Genomic DNA, 23,319 nt, shown 5'->3' with positions numbered 1-23,319 from the left:
GCCCTGCAGATGGAGTGATCTGCCCCCGCGGACCTCCTGGAACATAAGCAGGGCAGAGAGGAACCCATACACGCCACCTCCCACCTGCGCCAGCTCCACCCAGCACACGCACACAACACTCACTCCATACACAGCTGAGCCCTCCCCGCAATCAATGAAAAACGAATCCCTTTTAAAGCTTTGTCGTATGCCAAATTTCACCTCGCATGGCCTGGCACCCACACATCTAGGGTACTTCTCCACCATCTAAGCAAGGCTGGCCATGTCCCGACAGGCCCCTCTCATGCTGCCCACTCAGCCACCCGCCATCAGCTGTGTACTGCACACTCCACTCCGCAAGGATACTTACCTTATTTAAATTATTGGAAAGAGGCAAATGAAACCTACTGCACTTCACAGCTGAACAGCTTACTGTCCCTTCCTGAAGGCTCCCTCCCATAAGAAGGAAACAGCAGCGTTCTGTCCTACAAAGGTTGCCAATTCTGTTCACAGAGGTGGTGGCAGCAGACTGTGCCCTGTTCAACCTCCCTTCCTCACCTGACCGCACAGAGACAATCCTGTTGACACCATCCATGACAGTGAGAGGGTCGTGGCGCCTCTCTGTGGAGCACTGTCGGTCAAACTCCACCCTGAGTCCCTCTGCACCTGGAAGACAAGCGAGCACACACCACAGAGTGACTTCTCCCAGCTGGCACACCACAGCCATGGCACACCATGATGAGACAACTGTGTTTAAAAGCTACAGGCAGTCAGCAAGAATTAACCTCAAAAAAAAGAACCTAAGACTGACCATCCCCGTCCCTACACCACCCTCCACATAAGAAGATGCCTGTGCACTGAAAGGCCAGAACACACTTCTGCTCAGCCAATTCATTTTGTGCTCTCCCTCCAGGCAAATTTTCACAATGCAAGCCCTATCCCCAGACCAAGAATTATAGCAAATTGTCGAAACTGAGGAAGGGGCTATGGGAACACCAATTTGTAGCCCCATCAGACAGAAGCTGTGATTAACCTGGGGACCCACTACTTGCAATTGGTGTTGAAGTTGGGGCAGTCTCATCCTGTGGGGTCTGTGCTAAGTGTGGACAGTCAGTGCCAGAACTGAATTGAACTGTGGGATACCCAGTTGGTGTCCACATAGAACTGGAGAATTGCTTGGTGTGGAAAACCCCCACACTGGGTACCAGAAGAAGTGTGTAGAGAAACAGGGGTTTCCCTTCAGGCTGGGACATTTTTAAAGACTAGCAGAGAATAAGGTGATAGGGCCAGGAAAAAGGCATAGGAGGGAGGGTGGAAGGAATGGCATAACGCAGGCCTCGGTCAGGGGCGTGGATCCCATTTTAAGGTTACAGATGTGTACTGATAGACTTTACACAGAGTACCACTAAGAGTAACTGCTTAAAGTTAACAAGAAAACAAACAAACAAAAAAACTAATTTCACATAAAAACAAGCAAGATACTGGGCTGGCCAGTTAGTGCATTTACGGCGTTGGTGTCACCAAGGTCACCATAGCAGCCAACAGCCAGAAAAGAGCAAGATAAAAGTATCAAGGCCAAATCCAATACAAAGTTATTGTTAGAAAAGAGAGAATAAGGAACAGAATAACATCCCTACAACAATGAAAGCAGGCCGGAAAGATGTGTCTATACAAGATATAAAAGAAAAACATAAATCAGAATTAGGAACACCAAAACACTAAAAAGTAAAACTTGGGAAAGAATTACAACTAAAAAAAATTCCGAAATGGTGACTAAACTAGAAAGAGTAAAAAATCAACTAAACACAACAGATAATGCCTTAAGATAGAAGAAAAAGAAAAAAAAATTTTTAAAGAAATAGAGTTAAAAAGTATTTGAGAGAGGAAGTAACCAATATTAAATCTAAAAGGCATCCAGCACATGGATAATGACCCTCCCTGGAAAAGAGGACCAAGCAAGGGAATAGAACAAACACTACAGAATGGAATTCAAGACAGTGTCCTGAAAGGGAAGATGTGGAACTGCATTTTAAAGAAGCACACCCCTTATCTGAGAGATCAGCTGGACCAACATGAACACACATTGTAGTAAAATTACTGAAAAAAAAGCACATGACTTAATACGGGAAAAATTTGTTATCATCACACTTATGTGGGGGAAAATACGTGATTCAAAGATTTAATATTGAGAAAAGGTACCTTTTAGTTCAGTGGGCACAAACTCTCTTGGACAAGCCTGATCTTAAGGACTACTGATGAATTTGCTGCAGAGTTGTGTCCTGAGTCTGTTGTAAATATAATGTGGGATTAAGGAAAAAATCATGAGATATTCTATCATCTGTCTTGGAACCAGGATTTGGTATGGAAGAAAAGAGACGCAGATATTGCAGAAGAGGTTAAGTGGAAACCCTGTACTTTAGAATTTTTAATCAAAAGTATCAGCATGAACTAAAATGAAAGTCAGTTTGTCTGTCTGTCCATCCACTCATCCATCCTTTCTCTGTCCACTAGAAAGGCCTAGAAATAAGGACAGTAGCAATGAGTATCCCAGAAACCGGGCTGTGATCTTGAAATGACACCTTCACTAAAAGAAACCAGGGCAGATCCCAAGCAGAGCATGGAAACTGGTAAGACAAGCCTTGAACACCTTGCAACACCAGACTATGTGGAAGTTATCAAGGGACCACCAGAGTCATTTCAGGAGCCATACTGAAGAGGCTGCCACTGTCCAGAGATGGGTGATTTGAGCTTTAATGAGGATAATGATCACAATGAATTAAAACCCATCATCTGTGTTTAGATCCATGAAAAACAACTGGTCACTTTCAAAGAATGATAGGGAACTAACTCATTCTCTTGAAAACTGGTAAACAGAAGGGAAGAATCAAGCTTTCATCCTGCCTTTCTTATGCAAACAGCACACCTGGGTAACAAACTGAAGGATTAGGAGAAAATGTTCTTTATCAAGTATTCCAGCTAATAAATAAGAAAGAAATGGCTCAATTAGAATAGCACCATTTTGCAGCCCCCAATGGATCAATGGCCTCAGGCACTGAGCACCAGTGGCTGTCGCATTGCAGAGGAGAGGCAAGCAGACACGGTAGCCTCCTGAGGCTGGGTCACCATCTCCACTGGGCTTGCCAAGGGCTGAGCCAATGCAGCTCTGGATCAGGTGCTAGCTGCAGAAGGATGGGATGAGGAAGATGCTGAATTGCAGCAGGAATGTGCATGCAGAGGACCCGGGAGCAGGTAAGCTTGGTGGGTCCAAAGCCCTGGTGCCTTGACACATGAATTGACAAAAGAAAAGAAAGATGCACACTTGGGTAATAGAAGCTGTCTAGAAATGCAAGTCAGCGATGATGGCTCAAGGGCAGGACGTGTCACTGCAGGAGGACACACACAGGGCTTCTAGGGGTTGGCACAGGTTACATTTAGACCTGGTCTTGATGACCAGGGTACCACTTGATCATTGAGAAGCTAAACATTTACTTTCTGTGGCTTTCTGTGTTATGTTTTATTGTGCAATAGGTTTTGGAAAAGGGGGGAAATGATTCCACACCAATACTGTAGCTTTTCTTCTATGAAACGGAAATGTAGGAGCAATGACAGAATTGGGCTGCTCCACAGGCAGAGGGCCCTGAAGCTTTGCCAGGGCTGGCCCAGTCAGTACCTGGTATCTTCACCGTGCCGCTGGTGGAAGTGTCATCAGTGTAGGGATGGGTGCTCTCCACCACCACGGGCTGAGAGGAAAGACGGCCGCTTTGTGAGTCTGTGGCAACGTCTTCCAACTCAGTGACACAAAGCTCCAACAACATATCTGCCACCTGGGAGGAAGCAGGGACACAGATGAGGAGGCTGACTAGCCCCACACCTGGGCCATATGAATGCTGCCCCTGCTTGTCCTGCTCCAAATCTTTCCACAGGGACAGGGTTGCAGAATGGAGGACTTGGAGTTTGCAAAACTGAGTTCAAACCAAGGCTCCGTTTCCTCACCATACCATCAAGACAGTGCAGAGCTTACAAAGGTACTGAGAAGCTCAGAGACAATCTGAATACAAATAGCCAGAAGGCGCCTAACATACACTCAATACATGCCAGCTGATAAAACCTAACGGCTGTGACAACAGTTTCTTCTCACACTAAGACAAGTCTACTTCCTGGTGAGGAAAGTTTATCAGGGGAAGGGGCAGAAAGCTGACAAAATGACCAGAATCCTATAAGGCACTGGGAGTAGAGTGGGAGGGGCAGGAATCACAAATGATGAAGCATCCAGGATAAACAGTGGCAGACAGGGTAGCTGAAAAGGGGGGCTATGCATCATATGAACACAGCTGGGGGATTTCTCTCCCCGGCACACTAAGAGCCGCACCCACACCATATTCTGTCATCTATATGGCCTTATTTTACTTTAGGAATTTAGTGGTGATTCAAACCATTTAAGTGGTTAATGATGGTGATTATAAACTCCTTCATTGCTATTTTTATAAACAAATGAGAATATGTTATAACAGCAATAACATATTAATCCCCAAATTTTTAATTCACAAAAAATAATTCTTGTCTACACAATTCCTATTCCATACTTTTCAGGAATAGATTATTCTTTTTCTCTATTTTTCCTCACATTTAGATAACAAATAGCTTAGCTTAGTAAACAGTTATATTAATAAACTATTATCATTGTCACACTGTCATGATTTTTTTTAATTCAAGTGTCTTCTCTTTTTTTAAAATTCCAAATATTAGGTCAGCCAGGACACAGACATAACCATCTTGCCAAATTGGGAAGGGCAGTTTGAAGACAACTGTGTCCTTATTTCTGTCTCTCCTGGAACCTGGCTGAGTTACTGAAAAGCAGGTGTTGGCATCATCAAATGGCATTCCTCTGCAAAGCCCATCACCTTGATTTAATCTTAGAATTATGTCAAGTAACTTATCTCAAAAAACCAGAAAGAAGGAAACCTATAACTTTTTAATTCTTCCTGAATACATATTAAGAAATAACAAGCCACTAAAACATCCCCCAAAGCATTTACTAATTTTCAGCACCACTCAACCACACTTTAGTGCTTTGTCATTTTGGTGACATGGGGCCCAGAGAACCACAGATGGCATGTCTGACTGGGAATGCTACATCAGGCTCCCTGGCAGGGCTGGTTCTGAAAAGGCAGAGTATGGTTGCTGATAACTGAGTCCTGAGGGAAGCCCAAGGACCGAGCACTGATCAGTCCTATATCTAAGATATACCGATATAATATTGACTTCATACTTTAGACCTGTAGTCTAGACCTATTAAATAGCCACTAGCCACATGTGCCTCTTCAAATTCAAATTAATTAAAGTTAAATAAAATAAAAAACTCAGTTCTTCAGGTGCACTAGCCATATTTCAAGTGCTCAATAGACACATGTGGCTGATGGCTACAGTATGGAATGGCTCGGGTACAGAACATTTCCACAATGACATGAAGTCCTACTGGACCCAGTGCTACCAAATATTAAAATGTATTTTAAAGCTATAATAGTTAAAATACTGTAGTATTAGAGCATTAAGAGTTATAGCAATGGAACAGATGAGAATCTATAAATAGATCCAAATACACACTGGAATTTAAAATGTGATGAAAGCAGTTTTCAAATCATTGGGGAAAAGATGTATTATTCAATAAATGATGTTAGGGCAACTGGTTTGCCATTTAGAAAAAAATTAAGTTGGATCCCTTTATTCCTTACATCAAGGTATATCCTAGATGGCTCAGAAATGTAAACATAATAAATAAAATCATAAAGATGATTAGAAGAAAACTTGAGAGAATTTATTTAAAAGACTGTCATATAAGCAAGCATTTTTTTCAGCATAATACAAAACCCAGAAGCCATAAATGAAAAAACTTGCAGATCTGAGTACATAAAAATTAGAAATTTCTACATGGCAAAAATTATCAAAATAATGTCAAAAGGCAAACCAGGGGGGAAAACTACAAAATATATAACAGATAAGGGACTTATTTAAAGAGCTCTAACAAATCAGTAAGAAAATGATCCACAAACCAATTCTAAAACAGGCAAAAGATGGAATAATTACATGCTTTGTTTTAAAAGAGTGCTTTCTAAACTGCCTCTGCCAGGACGAAATCCAGCACAAGATCAAGTGTGGTCAACAGCAGTATCTCCCTGGAGAGGTCAGCCCCACATGGGAAAGGGAGAGGGAGCAGGGCGCCCCCACTTTTCCTGTGACTCACCTGAGGATAGGCAACACCCATGCCGGACAGCACAGCAGAGAGCACGTCCCTGCCCCTGTCTCCAGCCCGGCTGCACACAGACAGCTTGAGCAGGTCCACCATGACGCGAGTGTCATCTGCGATAAGCAGGCTGGTAAATTCATCCAAGGACTGAGGCTCTGGGCCCGAAGCTTTGTTTTGGCTTTCAACACCCTGAAGTAATGACACCCAACAATGAGAATGAGAAGTATATGAAGAGAGAAAGAGGCACCAGTTTACCCATAATCTCAAAGGACACATGACTACCAGTGGGTAAGGAAATCTGAGGTGTTTAAGACCATGAAATATAAGAATGACAGGTCCCTAAAATCTCCAACCAGCCATAAACTATTTTATGAATTACCAACAGCATCTGTCAAAAAGGAACGTCTTAAACTATAACAAAATAACAACTTACTCCTGTGACCAAGTTTGTATCACAGTAGGCATTACAGGGGAGACTTGGAATGAAGATACACTATGTGAAATCTACCCCTCACCAATGAGGTGTGCTTGAAAATTTTCTACCAACTAAATTCGTACACTATATTTTACATATTTTGTCTGATCCTTCCATAACTCTTTCCTAGACTCTCACTTAAAGTGACTCATTGGCATGTAACACATTATCCATAATCTCTTGCTCCTTGGGTTCCTTGGATAAGATATACAAAATAAAAGTCTTCTTACTTTTACTTCTATTTTTTTTTTCTTTTACTCTTTTACTTCCCATTCCCACTATGTCAGCTAAAACATCTGTGATAATTCACCTTTTCTCCTTTTCAGCAGAGGAAAGGGGCCCGTTTCTTTGCTGTGGGCTGTTTCCCCAGCACCACTGCAAACTCAGCCTCCACCCCAGAGGGTGTTTCTCCCAGAACAGCTGCCCCCACCCAGGCTATCCAGCACAGAAAAGCCTCATAGAAGTCAGCTCCTAGAAAGGGGAAAGGCAGTGTCAGAGCCAGGGAATCCCATAGTTCTGCCTCTAGAGTGGGAATCACTGTGAGCCTGTGCAAAACAGGAGGGAACCCAAGCTCTTCACACTCCCCAGGCAAAGTCTGGCTCATCAGAGTAGGAGCAAGAGCCAGAGAAGAGCCTCTTCCCCTCTCCTGCTTTCCAGACCTGGGCAAATCCAGTGTAACTCTTCTCAGAAACAGAACCCACAGGGGAAGCACCACCACCATGGGAACCTGTCAAGCACATGACCTTCAGTGTGTGCTGGAGACCACACCTCTCTGAGCTAGGAACAAGGTTCCCTCTCAGAGAACAGACCCTGCTTGTGCCTCTGCACGGAGACCCACCGAGTCAGTAAGTGAAATTCATTAGAAGTGATGACATTCCAAAATCTGACTCACAGAAGAACAGCAAAAACATTCAGTGGATTACATTAAATATACATAGTATCTTTGGTCTTGTAATTACAATGGTACCTAACATTTTCTTTTGGTGAGGAAGTTAAAAAAAAAACATAGAAAATGTGTCTACAGAAACTGCTACAAAAGAAAATCAGTAACAGCATATCCTTAAACATGAACTATATAGCCCAATACTAACAAGAAAATTACTTTGCCATAATTTATGAATCAAACCAAAAGTGAAATGATAAGAATTCACAAGTATAATTTGAATAATGCCTATGTCTCATAAGTAAATTGGTGGAAAAGAAAAAAATCATACCATCCTTTTTCTACCTAAAAGCAAAAATGTTGCTTTCTTCACAATAATTTCTGCATTAAAACTCTCATTCCAGGAGACTGCCAAAAATCAGAAGTTGATTCAAGACAACTAAATTGTAGTGACTTCCTTATTACCATGGATGGTTATGAATAATTTCCATAGGACATATTTTCTGCCAGCAGTAACTGTAATAAATCAAGGGTTCCAAATGTAATTAAAATAATGCATGTCTGTCCCCAAGGGGGCCACAGGCTGGCAAGGAACAGACTGTGAGAAGGGTGAGGTGGCCTGGTGTGGGGAGTGCTGGAGTGGGGGTGCACTGGTGGGGGCAGCTGGCATGACAGAGCTGGGCCAGCTAGTATGAAGGTCAGGCTGGAGAAAGACTGGTTTTGAGTGCCAGAGGTGCTGCAGAGGAAGACAGGCACCAGACAAGAAGGGGACCAACCTGTAAGTGAACAGCCCACTGATGACACAAGTCTGGTTTCTCACTTTCAGAGAAAAGAGTTATAAATGCAGAAAGGGTGAAAAATAGAATGAATCCCAGCTGGATCAGAATTAACTGTATTGGTGCAAACTAGTGGTTTCCAATATATGTAGACATACAACGACGTAAATACTGACACACGTATTTACTGTGTGTACACCCAGATCTTGGTTTCCAAATTCTACAATCCACTAAAAGGAACCAGAACCTCTTGGAGAAATGGCTGATTCCAGGGCAGAGTCAGCGTAGGTGTGAGACGTGTTTGGAACACATTGTTTTGCCAAAAAGTAAGAAAGTGTTGAAAAAATTATGAGGACATGTCAGAAAGACAAAGGAACCAGCCCAACAAGCTCCCAATGGCCAACTCTGGGACAATTTGGGTGTCAAAGGATTATAGTAACAAATGTCACTGTTTGAGTCACATAATTTTTACCGTACAAATAGACAGATAGGAAGTAAGTAGACAACAGATAGATAGATGAGAAGAGATGCTCTCCCTTACAAGAGAATGGCAACAATTACATTCCAGAAGGGATGACAAAATTTAAAAATAATCACGAGACAATCACCACAGTAATAATGGATTCAGCAAGAATCATCAGTAGATGCTAAAAATTGGTGGGTGAAAGTATGAGGAGAAACAAGATGTTTACACATTCTCAAAATATCTTCCCATGAGTCCTTATTAACACACTTATTAACATCCAGTGGAGAAGGCTGGCAGACACCCTTAACCATGTGGTAAGGGCAACATCATCAGTAAGCAACGCAGCACCTCAGCAGTGCACGCATCCCCATGGGATGCACTGACAAGAGCTCTGCATCAGTCCTATGGTGTGTCTGTCAAAGTGAAGGACCACACTGATGATGAGAGTCACAGCATGCAATCCTAGGTTGGGTGCTAGATCTATAAGGATGCTTTTGGGACAACGAGCAAACTCTGAACAGGTCTGTGGATTAGAGAGTAATCCTGGATCAGTGTTGATGTCTTGATACTCAAGAAACACCCGCAGAAGCATTAAGGAACAGGAATCGTGTTCTGCAACATCCCCACAGACGTTTCAAAAATGTTCACAACAGGAGAACTTAGGTGGATGGTATATGGAGTACCCTGTACTCTATTTCTAAATACTATTTCTGCAACTTTTGTGTGCATTTAAGATTATTTCACAATAAAAACTTAAAGAGTGCCTATAGACCTCTTTGGCTTTGGTCATGGTTTCTGCAATGATGCTGGCAGCTCCTGGGTCATCCGTCACTGGAATAAATGGCCGAGAAGAGGCTGAGGGAGCAGATGGGGTCACTGCGGAGGGGGTCACAGCATCCTCAGAGGAGACAATCTAATTGGAGAGTAACAGGAAGGGGAATTTAGGTGGAGAAACTCAGTAATATGGTATACTTCCTACACAAGTCCAAAGTGTCTCTCTAAAGAGACATGAGCAATGTTCCAGGTTTCACAGAAGTGACACAATGCTTATATCATGTATCAGCTGCCACCCCCAATGGGGCCCAGGACAGCCTTGCAAAATCAAGCACATTCATATTTCCAGGAAAATCTATTAATATTCACAGCAAATCACATGAATCAGACTAAAATGAGCTCCTATCTCTGCAAGTTGGGTCTTTCCCCAAAATAAATTTCAAAAATTTTTGACTTTCACATCTTTAAGTTTTCAGAATTGCAGATAAAAGACTGTGAACTTGTATCTAAAGACTTTTTAAAAGGATAAATCTACTTCCACTTAAAAAAGCTTTAAACAGGATATTTTCCTAAGACAAGCCAAAAATCAAAGCAGTAGGCACAAAAACAGCCTAACTTAAGTGACTGAATGAGAGTTTCCTACACACATGGTAGCTCCCTTTTCCTATCTTATATGATATTGCTTCCCCATTTTATGGTTCACTTTTACCTCTCTCTTTTCTTGCCAGAGATTTGGACTCAGTCGGTCTTCAAGATCAATTGCCAGCATGCACTCCTCTCCATTCAAGGGACTGGCCATGGCAGATGTGTCGGAAGGGGGTGCTGAGGAGAAGGAGGGGCACTCCACCGGGGCGATCATGCCAGCTGGCATCAGGGCGCCCACCACCGCGTCTCTGTCAGAACAGAAAGCCTGGCCTGCTGAGCTGCCCTCTACCATGACTGCATGACAGGAGGGTGCCAGGCAGGACAAGTGCCCACTGAAGCACTTCCTCATCTCCACAGAATATGCGTAAAAGAGTTTTGGGAAAATACCAAACATTATTACTACATATCCATCGTCTAAAAGCAAAAATGTTTACTCTGGATCGTATTTAATTGAATAGCCACAGTAATGACAGGTGAAAACTGCCAAATGTAAAAATCAGAACAGAGCAAGCTTCTGTCTCTCCCTGAGAAGCCCTAGTGGGCTGCTATTAGAGCGTGAAGGCCGGATAACTAAATGTCAGGCAATTCTGTGTCTACGGAAAGCCTGCTATATATATACCAGGCAGCAAGGACTAAATGTCCTCTCAATGACCGACTTGGGCTTTGTTCTAAAACTAATGTTCCTACGTAAGTACATGTGCCAGGTCCACATCCATGATAGATTAATAGATGGCCACCTCACATAGGCTGAGAGAAAACAGTACCAAAACATGCAAAAGACAGCACTGTGACCTCTGCCTTACTCAGTGAGCAAAGGGAATAAGTGGTCTCAACCTCACCGTGAATTAGTACCAACTAGTTCTTCTTTTCTTCCCCCAAATATTAATGCTTAGAGTTTACTGACCAGAAAGAATAATGAAAATATTCTTTAACTTGGTTTTTTGACTTATATTTCAACACCAATTAAAATAAGCACAAAGATACCATATATCACCATCAAAGGATACGTGACTTAAAACTCATAGCGTTTAAAGACATTAAAGACACAACATTCTTGGAGACATCTAATAAGTCAAAAAATTAGAAAAACCCAAAGATTATATAATTGCAGGATTTAAAAAATTAGCACAAGAACCTACCTGGCATACATGATTTGCAGAGCTGTAAGGACATGTGATAAGGCCTGCTGTTTGGCCAGGTTTCCATCCAATGACAGGAGAATCTTGGCAAGAGAAGGGCGATTTGGCTTAGAATTATTTGTACCACTTATTTTATTACTGGCAGCAGAAGAATCAGCATCTGAAGGCACACCTAAGAAAAGGAAAATAAAATTTGGGATCTATTTTTAAGACCACAGTTTGCTCAATTTCTATAACATCTGACCTTTTAGCTTGGTTCCAAAACACTAGACTCTGCATTTTGCTATTTCACAGATTATGTATTAGGCTCATTAACAGTCTTTTAGAGTTCAAAAAAAAAACACTTATTTTAGTTTATCTACACTTCTGTAAAGGAGCTATATTCAGCGAAGGTTCCCATGTAACTGCAAAAAGATGCAGACACTGTTACAAAACACACTTACAAGAGTTTATGCTATATACCTATAAGGGATCTTCAAAAAGTTCGTGGAAAATGCATGTTATGAAAAAAGTATGCATGAATTGCAAAAATTTTTTGGCGCCAAAATAAACTTGTACTAATTTGTCTGAACAGGATCTAGTTTGAGGCACCAAGAAGGATAAGACATCAGTTTGAAAACAGCCTCTATCAGAGCAACATGAATTCTGCTAAAATTGAAGCAAGAACAAACACCAAGTTTATGGTGAAGCTTGGGTGGAAGAATGTTGAAATCACTGATGCTTTACAGAAAGTTTATGGGGACAATGCCCCCACAGAAATCCACTGTTAACAAATGGATGACTCATCCATTGAAGAAGGGACAAGGTAACGTTGAAGATGAAGACCACAGCAGTGAACCATCCACATCAATTTGTGAGGAAACAATTAACCTTGTTCATGCCCTATTTGAAGAGGACCAGGGATGAACAGCAGAAACAATAGCCAACCCCACAGAAATTTCAACTGGTTCAGCTTACACAATTTTGACTGAAAAATTACAGCTGAGCGAACTTTCTGCTCAATGGGTCCCTAAACTGTTGCACCCAGATCAGCTACAGACTAGAGTAGAGCTTTTGTTGGAAATTTTAAATAAGCAGGATTGAGATCCTGAAGGATTTATTTGAAGAATTCTAACAGGTGATGAAACATGGCTTTACTATTACAATCCTGAAGACAAAGCACAATGAAACCCATGGCTTCTGAGACGTGGAAGTGGTCTAGCCAAAGCAAAAGTGAACAGCTCAAGAGAAAAGGTCATGGTAGCAGATTTGGGGATGCTCAAGACATTTTGCTGTTGACTTTCTGGAGAATGATAACACCTGCTTATTATGAGAGTGTTTTGAGGAAGTTAGACAAAGCTCCACTGGAGAGTCCTTCTCCAGCAAGACAATGTTCCTGCTCATTCCTCTCTTCAAACAGGGGCAATTCTGTGAGAATTTCAATGGGAAATCATTAGGTATCCACTTTACAGTCCTGATTTGGCTTCTTCTGACTTCTTTTTGTTTCCTAATCCCGAAAAGTCTTTAGAGGGCACCCACACCCATTTTTCTTCAATTAATAATGTAAAAAAGACTGCATCGACATGGTTAAATCATAAGGACCCACAGTTTACTAGGAATGGAGCAAATGGCTGGAATCATCATTTACAAGTGTCTTGAACATGATGGAGCTTCTGTTGAGAAATAAAGTCTATATTTTTTATTTTCATCTTTTAATTCCATTTTTCCACAAACTCCTTGAAGACCTCTTGTACGTACACTACAAGTTGCTGTGCTCCCTCCCTCTACCTGACTTTTCACTTGTGCCTCGAGGTCACCCAGGGATGGAGAAATGCCCTCCTGACTCATTGCACCCTGCCTGCCCAGGATCTGTAAGTAATAAATATTTGACTTGTTTCCTACTATGGTGGTGTACTGAATATGTGTCTTCCATCTGAAGAACCAGGAGCTACCCCAGGCCAACTTTTCCCTAGGATGCTGGGGAGAACAAAAGGTCAGGCTCCCAGAACCACAGTGACAGTCAGACAGGCATAAACTGGACACCAGTCAGGCAAGAGCCACAATGGCATCTGCCAGTATAGACAAGTTTCCTGTATGAGGGACCCCCTCAACATGGGTTGGACAACTAGGCATTAGGCTGTCACAAAAGGTGCACTGTAAACACCTGTGCCCAGCTCCCCTTCATTTCCTGCTATGTATGAATCTCTTTCTTATAGCTTTTTCACAAAGGTTTCTAACCATATATCCAATGTTGCTTTGAAGAGGTTTTCCTACACTTGTTCCAAAGCACAGTTTCAGCAAGAGAAATGAAAGTTGTATTTTGTGGTGCTTCATATCACTGAATTACACTTGGGACTGCTAAGCCTTTTTGTACTAGAACCCAAAGCTGAGGCTCTCAGAACAGCTACAGACTACAAAACAGATATAAAAGAAATCAAAGATCTAAATAAATATAGATACAAACTGTATTTGTGTAATGGAAGACTCTACATAGTACAGATGTCAATTCTACCCACATTGAAAGATTTTACACAATTCCTATCAAAATTTCAGCAATTCCCATGTGAGTTTTTATAGATTTAGACAAGATTATTCTAAAATTTATATGGAAAGGCAAAAGAACTATTATAGCTAAAAAACTTTGAAATAGAAGAAAAAGAGTAAGGGCAAAGAATCAACCTACTCAATTTCAAAAATTATTATAAGTTAACATAGTTAAGACTGTGTGGTACTTGCACAAGAATCAATGGACTAAAACAGTGAAGCCAGAAATAGACCAATATAAATATGCCCAACTGATTTTGGACAAATGTGCAAAAGCAATTCAGTGGCGGGACAGCCTTTCAACAAATGGTACTAGAGTAACTGGACGTCCATAGGCAATAGTAAATAAATAAATAAATCTCAACCTAAGTCTCACACCTTATACAAAATTAAATCAAAATGGATTTATGAGCTTAGAATAAAAAACAAACCTATAAATCTTTTAGAAAACATGGGAGAAAATCCTTAGGATCTGGGACTAGACAAAAGTATACTTAGACTTGATACCAAGAGTACAATCCAAATAAGAAAAAAACTGATAACTGAGACTTCATCAAAATTAAAAATTTTTGTGGGGGTCCTTGCGTTTGTCCAATATGGCGGCACCCAGTGGCAGTGTGAACTGTGAGGAGTTCGCCGAGTTCCAGGAATTGCTCAAGGTGATGAGGACAATTGATGACAGAATAGTATATGAATTAAACACTACGATTCCAACAGCTTCCTTTGCAGGGAAAATTGATGCCAGCCAAACCTGTAAACAGCTTTACGAGTCTTTGATGTCAGCTCATGCCAGTAGGGACAGAGTCATAAAAAATTGTATAGCCCAGACCTCAGCAGGAGTAAAACACCTCCAAGAAGAGAGAGAAAAGAATTTGGACGATTTAACGTTATTCAAGCAACTTAGAAAAGAGCAGACAAAGTTGAAATGGATGCAGTTAGAACTGAATGTTGAAGAAGTGGTAAATGACAGGAGCTGGAAGGTGTTTAATGAGCGCTGCCGAATTCACTTCAAGCCTCCAAAGCATGAATAAAGAAAGATATTTTTATTAAAAGGACCAGGTCATCTTGTAAGAGCTAAGCATGACAGACATCAACAGGGTGGGCTTCCTAGGAAGATTTCTGAGCCAACAGTCCAAGACCTTTTGTTGATTTCAGCCCCACTTAGCCAAGACCTCAAGTATAAATAATTCTGATAATTATGGAGAAATCAACTGCTATTTTATACTGATTCTGTTAAAAAAAAAAAAAAAAAAAAGTTTTGTAACTATTAAAATAATTTTCTGACTCAGTGTAAAAAAAAAAAAAAAAAAAAAAAAAAAAATTAAAAATTTTTGTTCTGTGAAAGAGAATGAAAAGGGGCTGGCTGGCCAGCTCAGCTGGTTAGAGCACAGAGCTGATAACATCAAGGTCCAGGGGTCAGTTCCTGTATCAAGAAAAAAAAAAAAGGAAGAAAAAGAGAGAATGAAAAGACAAGCTACAGACTAGAAGAAAAATTTGTACACCACATATCCGACAAAAGACTAGAAACATGTAGAATATATATAAAAAACTCTCTAAACCCAATAGAAAAAAATCTAATTAGAAAATGCCATGAGTTTCAAGATGGCGGCGGCTGCGGCGGCTGGCGCGGAGTAGCTGAGGTGGAAAAGGTGGCCACTGGGCCTCAGGCAGCCGGGAAACTTGTGGACCTTCCTCTGGCCATATCTTAAGGGAGGACTGCTGCTGCTGGCCGGTCGTGGGGGCTCAACGCCACTTTGCCCCCGGCAGGAGAGGCTGCCTCATTTACAGGCAACAGCTTTGAAGTGTGGAGCAGGAAAAGAACTGATTCTTAGCTGCAAAAGCGAGTCTTGAAACAGGGAACACGGCGCCAGGGCTGCTGTGGATGCAGCCAGGATCCCGGAGGCTGGGGCCGCACTGAAGGCGGCCAGCTGCCCTATTCAGGATTTGAGGTTTCAGGCCGGCACTAAAGAAGATTCCTGGGAGCGCCCGAGCAGCGCCGCGACTGAACAGCCTGAGGCGGCAGCGCCGAGAACACGGAAGGCAACAAACCAGAGACAGAGCTAGCGCCCGACCTGGCACAGCACTGTGAGTGATCCCTGGCACAGCTCTGTTCGGGGGGTGGATGCTCATGCGGCTCCTGCCTGCACCACCAGGCCACTCACTGCCCCGGTGCTGCCTCCATTTTCCCAGGTGCGGGCAGCTCCGCCCTGCTCGGGAATCACTGAGCCCATTTGCTTGGCCTGGCGCGGGGCTTTCCGGACCCTGCGGCCGGACTCCTCTCCCACTCCCTCCGCGGTTCTCTGGCGGGGCTGGGGGTGTGGGGCGTCCCGACCAGTGTTGGGAGAGCTAGGAAGTACGGGCGGGCCGACTGTCACTCCACCACACCCTGGACTCCGGCCCCGGTAAACTTCCTGTTACTGGGAGGCAGATAACATCTCTGCGACCACCAGTTTGGAAAAAAGCCTAACGAATTTCTGGTTGGGAATAGTGTGGTAGGAGAGTTCCCAGGTCCGCTTGAACCTGCCGGAGAGCAGGCTGCAGGCAGGCACTAGACTCGGTTATACCGGGGGGATACAAAGGTGAACAAGACCCGAGAAAGATCTACACAGTGCTACAAAGGCACCCAGAGAGACCGGTCGTCTGTGCCTAGCAGAAACCTGGTAGACTTCCTGGGCGAGGCGGTGCTGAGCAGGGTCTTGAAGGCCCAGCTGATAGACGAGGGGTGCAGAAGACACTCCCCAGCCCAGCACAGGGTGCACAGAGGGGGGAGACGTGCGGCCAGGGAGGCGGAGACTCGACAGAAACCACACACCCGGTGGGGTCGCCACTGCACGATCTAACAGCCTGGGCCAGAGCACACGGAACGGGGAGAAGTCCTGTACAGGAAGTGAAAGCTCAACAGAGATCACACACCCTGTGGTACGTGATCCACCAGCCCAGCAGAGTACAAGCTGACCAGAAAGGTGGATCCCCGGAGAAGCCCAAGACCTGAGGCAACCACACACACAAGACACTAGAGGCCAACTGAGCAGTCACGGCGGGAGCCATACCAAATTGGCAACCACAGCAACATCCTAGTTAGTCATTAGTCTCAAACCGGTGGACTGTGAAACCCCCTGCCACAATGAATAAACACCAAAAAAAAGACACCTGAAATACAAAAAATCAAGAAAGTACACCACCAAAAGTTAATAAATCTCATACTCTAGATCCTATAGAACAAGAAGCCCTTGAAATAACTGACAAGGAATTTCGAGTGATAATTCTAAGGAAACTGAATGAGATACAAGAAAACTCAGCTAGACATCATGATGAAATGAGGAAAAGTATACAGGATCTGAAAGAGGAAATATACAAGGAAATCAATGTCCTGAAAAAAAATGTAGCAGAACTTGCTGAACTGAAGAAGTTATTCAGCGAAATAAAAAACACAACGGAGAGTTTAACCAGCAGGCTTGTCGAAGTTGAAGAGAGAACCTCTGAACTTGAAGATGGGCTGTTTGAAATAACACAAGCAGACAAAAAGAAAGAAAAAAGAATCAAAGACATGGAAGAAAATCTGAGAGAGATATCAGACAACCTCAAGCGCTCAAATATCCGAGTCATGGGTATTCCAGAAGGGGAGGAAAATGGAGATTCCATTGAAAACATATTCAACAAAATAGTGGCAGAAAACTTCCCAGGTATAGGAAAAATCACAAATCTTCAGATCCAGGAAGCTCAACGATCTCCAAATGTATTCAACCCAAAAAGGCCTTCTCCAAGACATGTCATAGTCAAACTGGCAAAACTCAGAGACAAAGAGAGAATCTTAAAAGCTGCAAGAGAGAAGCGTCAAATCACCTATAAGGGAGCCCCAATCAGGTTAACATCAGACTTCTCATCACAAACCCTAAAAGCTAGAAAGGAATGGGATGATATTTTCAAAATACTAAAAGACAAAGATTGCCAGCCAAGAATACTCTACCCTGCAAGGCTATCCTTCCGAAATGAGGGGCAAATAGTATATTTCTCAGACAAACAAAAACTGCGGGAATTCACTACCACAAGACCACCCTTACAAGAAATCCTCAAGGGAGTACTGGGTTTGGTTCCTGAAAAATAACTACCACTGCCATAAAAACCTAAGAAAAATCTAAACCCGCTAGTATAATAAAAATGGCATTCATGAAGAGAAAACAAGCTAACAAAAACACTATCTACAACCTAAGGAACCAACAAACAAAGAAACCAAACAGTAAATCAGAAAGCAAGGAACAAAAGACACCTAAGACAACCAAACAACCAATAAAATGCTAGGAATAAATCAACACCTTTCAATAACAACTCTTAATGTTAAAGGCTTAAATTCCCCAATTAAAAGACACAGACTGGCTGACTGGATCAAAAAGCAGGACCCAACTATATGCTGCCTACAAGAGACCCACCTCACCCATAAAGATTCACACAGACTAAGAGTGAAAGGATGGAAAAAGATTTACCATGCAAACAGAAAAGAAAAACGAGCTGGAGTGGCTATTCTTATATCTGACAAAATAGACTTTAAACTAAAAACCATAAAAAGAGACAATGAGGGACACTACTTAATGATAAAAGGACTGATCCATCAAGAAGACATAACAATCATAAATATGTACGCACCCAATGTTGGAGCAGCCAGATTTATAAAACAAACTCTATTAGACCTAAAGAAGGAAATAGACACTAATACCATAATAGCAGGGGACCTGAACACCCCACTGTCAATATTGGACAGATCATCTAGGCAAAGAATCAGTAGAGAAACACAAGATCTAAACAAGGCTCTAGACCAATTGGAATTGGCAGATATCTACAGAACATTCCACCCAACAACCTCAGAATATTCATTCTTCTCATCAGCACATGGATCATTCTCCAGGATAGATCACATATTAGGTCACAAATCAAGTCTCAATAAATTCAAAAAAATTGGAATTATCCCATGTATCTTCTCAGACCACAATGGATTAAAACTAGAAATTAATAACAAACAAAACTCTGGAAACTATACAAACACATGGAAATTAAACAGCATTCTACTTAATGACATATGGGTCCAAGAAGAAATCAAGCAGGAAATCAAAAAGTTTATTGAAACTAATGAAAACAATGATACATCATACCAAAACCTGTGGGATACTGCAAAAGCAGTATTGAGGGGAAAATTTATTGCATTAAATGCTCACTTCAGAAGAATGGAAAGATGGCAAGTGAATAACCTAACACTTCACCTTAAAGAACTAGAAAAACAAGAACAATCCAATCCTAAAGTTAGCAGACGGAAAGAAATCATTAAGATCAGAGCAGAACTGAATGAAATTGAAAACCAAAAAACAATTCAAAAGATCAACGAATCAAAAAGTTGGTTTTTTGAAAAGATAAATAAAATTGACAAACCATTAGCATGGCTAACAAAAAAAAGAAGAGAGAAGACTCAAATAACAAAAATTAGAAATGAAAAAGGCGATATTACAACTGATTCATCTGAAATACAAGGAATCATTCGAGACTACTATAAACAACTATACGCCAACAAATTTGAAAATCTGGAGGAAATGGATAAATTTCTGGACACACACAAGCTCCCAAAACTGAACCGTGAAGATGTAGAAAATTTGAACGGACCAATAACAATAAAGGAGATTGAAGCTGTTATCAGAAGGCTCCCAACAAAGAAAAGCCCAGGACCAGATGGATTCACAGCAGAATTTTACCAAACATTCAAAGAGGAATTGACACCGATTCTTTACAAACTATTCCAAAAGATTGAAACGGACGCAAATCTCCCAAACTCATTCTATGAAGCAAACATCATCCTGATACCAAAACCAGGTAAAGATATAACCAAAAAAGAAAACTACAGGCCGATATCCTTGATGAATATAGATGCAAAAATCCTCACTAAAATACTAGCAAACAGAATACAGCAACACATACGAAAAATTATTCATCACGATCAAGTGGGATTCATCCCAGGGATGCAAGGTTGGTTCAACATACGCAAATCAATAAATGTGATACACCATATTAATAAACTCAAACACAAGGACCATATGATCATATCTATAGATGCTGAAAAAGCATTTGATAAAGTTCAGCACTCATTCATGACAAAGACCCTCTATAAGTTAGGTATAGAGGGAAAGTATCTCAACATAATTAAAGCCATATATGCCAAACCCACTGCCAATATCATCCTGAATGGGGAAAAGCTGAAAGCTTTTCCTTTAAGAACAGGCACTAGACAAGGATGCCCACTCTCACCACTCCTATTCAACATAGTGTTGGAAGTACTAGCCAGAGCAATCAGAGAAGAGAAGGAAATAAAGGGCATTCAGATTGGAAAAGATGAAGTCAAACTGTCCCTGTTTGCAGATGACATGATCCTATATATCGAACAGCCTAAAACCTCTACAAAAAAACTGTTGGAATTGATAAATGATTTCAGCACAGTAGCAGGATACAAAATCAACACACAAAAATCAGTAGCATTTCTTTTCTCCAATAGTGAACACGCAGAACGAGAAATCAAGAAAGCCTGCCCATTTACAATAGCCACCAAAAAAATAAAATACTTAGGAATTGAGTTAACCAAGGAGGTGAAAAATCTCTATAATGAGAACTACAAACCACTGCTGAGAGAAATTAGAGAGGATACAAGAAGATGGAAAGATATCCCATGCTCTTGGATTGGAAGAATCAACATAGTGAAAATGTCCATACTACCCAAAGTGATATACAAATTCAATGCAATCCCCATCAAAATTCCAAAGACATTTTTCTCAGAAATGGAAAAAACTATTCAGACATTTATATGGAACAATAAAAGACCACGAATAGCCAAAGCAATGCTCAGCAAAAAAAATAAAGCTGGAGGCATAACACTACCTGACTTTAAGCTATACTACAAAGCTATAATAACCAAAACAGTATGGTACTGGCATAAAAACAGACACACTGACCAATGGAATAGAATAGAGAATCCAGAAATCAACCCACACACTTACTGCCATCTGATCTTTGACAAAGGCACCAAGCCTATTCACTGGGGAAGGGACTGCCTCTTCAGCAAGTGGTGTTGGGATAACTGGATATCGATATGCAGGAGAATGAAACTAGATCCATACCTCTCACCGTATACTAAAATCAACTCAAAATGGATTAAGGATTTAAATATACATCCTGAGACAATAAAACTTCTTAAAGAAAACATAGGGGAAACACTTCAGGAAATAGGACTGGGCACAGACTTCATGAATACGACCCCAAAAGCACGGGCAACCAAAGGAAAAATAAACAAATGGGATTATATCAAACTAAAAAGCTTCTGCACAGCAAAAGAAACAATTAAAAGAGTTAAAAGACAACCAACAGAGTGGGAGAAAATATTAGCAAAATATACATCTGACAAAGGATTAATATCCAGAATATATAAGGAACTCAAACAACTTTACAAGAAGAAAACAAGCAACCCAATTAAAAAATGGGCAAAAGAGCTAAGTAGGCATTTCTCTAAGGAAGATATCCAAATGGCCAACAGACATATGAAAAAATGCTCAACATCACTCAGCATCCGGGAAATGCAAATCAAAACCACATTGAGATACCATCTAACCCCAGTTAGGATGGCTAAAATCCAAAAGACTATGAACGATAAATGCTGGCGAGGCTGCGGAGAAAAAGGAACTCTCATACATTGTTGGTGGGACTGCAAAATGGTGCAGCCTCTATGGAAAATGGTATGGAGGTTCCTTAAACAATTGCAAATAGATCTACCATACGACCCAGCCATCCCACTGTTGGGAATATACCCAGAGGAATGGAAATCATCAAGTCGAAGGTATACCTGTTCCCCAATGTTCATCGCAGCACTCTTTACAATAGCCAAGAGTTGGAACCAGCCCAAATGCCCATCATCAGATGAGTGGATACGGAAAATGTGGTACATCTACACAATGGAATACTACTCAGCTATAAAAACGAATGAAATACTGCCATTTGCAACAACATGGATGGACCTTGAGAGAATTATATTAAGTGAAACAAGTCAGGCACAGAAAGAGAAATACCACATGTTCTCACTTATTGGAGGGAGCTAAACATTAATATATAAATTCACACACACACATACACACACACACACACAAATCGGGGGGGGAGGGAAGAAGATATAACAACCACAATTATTTGAAGTTGATACAACAAGCAAACAGAAAGGACATTGTTGGGGGGGAGGGGGGGAGGGAGAAGGGAGGGAGGTTTTGGTGATGGGGAGCATTAATCAGCTACAATGTATATCGACAAAATAAAATTTAAAAAAAGAAAAAAGAAAAAAATAAATAAATAAATAAATAAAAATAAAAATAAAAATAAATAAAAAAAATAAATAAATAAAAAAATAAATTTTATTCAAAAAAAAAAAGAAGAAAAAAAACACACACTCATCGCAAGAGATGCAGAAAATCATTTGACCAAATTCAGACTCTGTTCATAATAAAAACTCTCAGAGAGCTAATAATAGAAGAGGATTTCCTCAGACTCAGGAAGCTCATCTACAAAATGGCCCTAACATCATAGTTAATGGTGAAAGACCCAATGTTTTGTCCCTAAGACTAGCAAAAAGGCTGGGATGTCCACTATCCTACTCTTCCTTGACACACTGGAAGTTCTACTAAGTGCAGTAAGAGAAGAAATGGGGGGGAGGGGAGGGAGAGAGGGAGAAAGACATACAGAACGGAATGGAAGAAATAAAAATGTTTCTTTTTGCAAATGAAAAAAAAAAAAAAAAAAAGAAAATGCCATGAAGACATATTTTGCCAAAGAGGAGATATGGATGGTAAATAAGCAATAAAAAGATGTTTAGTATAATTATCTATTAGTAAAATACAAATTAAAACCATAATAAGATTTCACTATACATCTATCAGAATGGCTAAAATACAAAATAGTGATGAGGATACAGGAAAAACTGGTCACTTACCCACTGCTAGTGGGAATATAAAATGGTACAGCCACTCTGGAAAGCAGTTTGGCAGTTTCTCATCAAACTAAACATGTAATTACCATATGACCCAGCAATCACACTCTTGGACATTTGTACCACAGAAATAAAATCTTATTTTCTAACAAAAACCTGTATATGAATGATAGAGCAGGTTTATTTGTTAACAGCCAAAAACTAGAAATAATCCAAATGTCCTTCAATGGGTAAATAGTAAGATCATGGAATACTACTTGGTAATAAAGAGGAATGAACTATTGACACGACACATGCAACAACTTTGGTGAATCTCTAGAGGATTACACTGAGTGGGAAAAGTCTACCTCAAAAGGTTACAAATATAATGTGGCATGAGAAGAGCTATACGTCAAGACCAACATGGAACGATAGTAA

At 41.1% G+C, this 23,319-nt stretch overlaps 2 protein-coding genes across 5 annotated transcripts in view; one reads left to right on the top strand and one right to left on the bottom strand.

The window, feature by feature from the left end:
* Positions 1 to 23,319, bottom strand: part of HERC2 (HECT and RLD domain containing E3 ubiquitin protein ligase 2) — a 239,052-nt gene that overhangs the window by 47,872 nt on the left and 167,861 nt on the right. For all 4 annotated transcript variants that reach the window (XM_063091718.1, XM_063091721.1, XM_063091720.1 and 1 more), the window contains exons 66-71: positions 11,382 to 11,553; positions 10,307 to 10,490; positions 9,596 to 9,736; positions 6,221 to 6,412; positions 3,650 to 3,803; positions 538 to 645 (exon numbers count right to left, since the gene is read on the bottom strand). In XM_063091718.1, the coding sequence (XP_062947788.1) occupies positions 538 to 645; positions 3,650 to 3,803; positions 6,221 to 6,412; positions 9,596 to 9,736; positions 10,307 to 10,490; positions 11,382 to 11,553 (951 nt within the window). The remainder of the gene's footprint in view (positions 1 to 537; positions 646 to 3,649; positions 3,804 to 6,220; positions 6,413 to 9,595; positions 9,737 to 10,306; positions 10,491 to 11,381; positions 11,554 to 23,319) is intronic.
* LOC134373786 (protein MIX23-like) lies at positions 14,501 to 15,128 on the top strand. The gene has a single exon (XM_063091807.1). The coding sequence runs from the start codon at positions 14,501 to 14,503 to the stop codon at positions 14,933 to 14,935; it is 435 nt and encodes a 144-aa protein (XP_062947877.1). The 3' UTR covers positions 14,936 to 15,128.

This window comes from Cynocephalus volans, chromosome 3 (genome assembly GCF_027409185.1).
Source record: "Cynocephalus volans isolate mCynVol1 chromosome 3, mCynVol1.pri, whole genome shotgun sequence".
NCBI classification, from domain to species: domain Eukaryota; kingdom Metazoa; phylum Chordata; class Mammalia; order Dermoptera; family Cynocephalidae; genus Cynocephalus; species Cynocephalus volans.
This window is presented reverse-complemented; position numbering and strand designations above follow the sequence as displayed.

Excerpts from the sequence above, each read along its gene's own strand:
- LOC134373786 (XM_063091807.1), top strand. The coding sequence starts at position 14,501 with ATGGCGGCACCCAGTGGCAGTGTGAACTGTGAGGAGTTCGCCGAGTTC.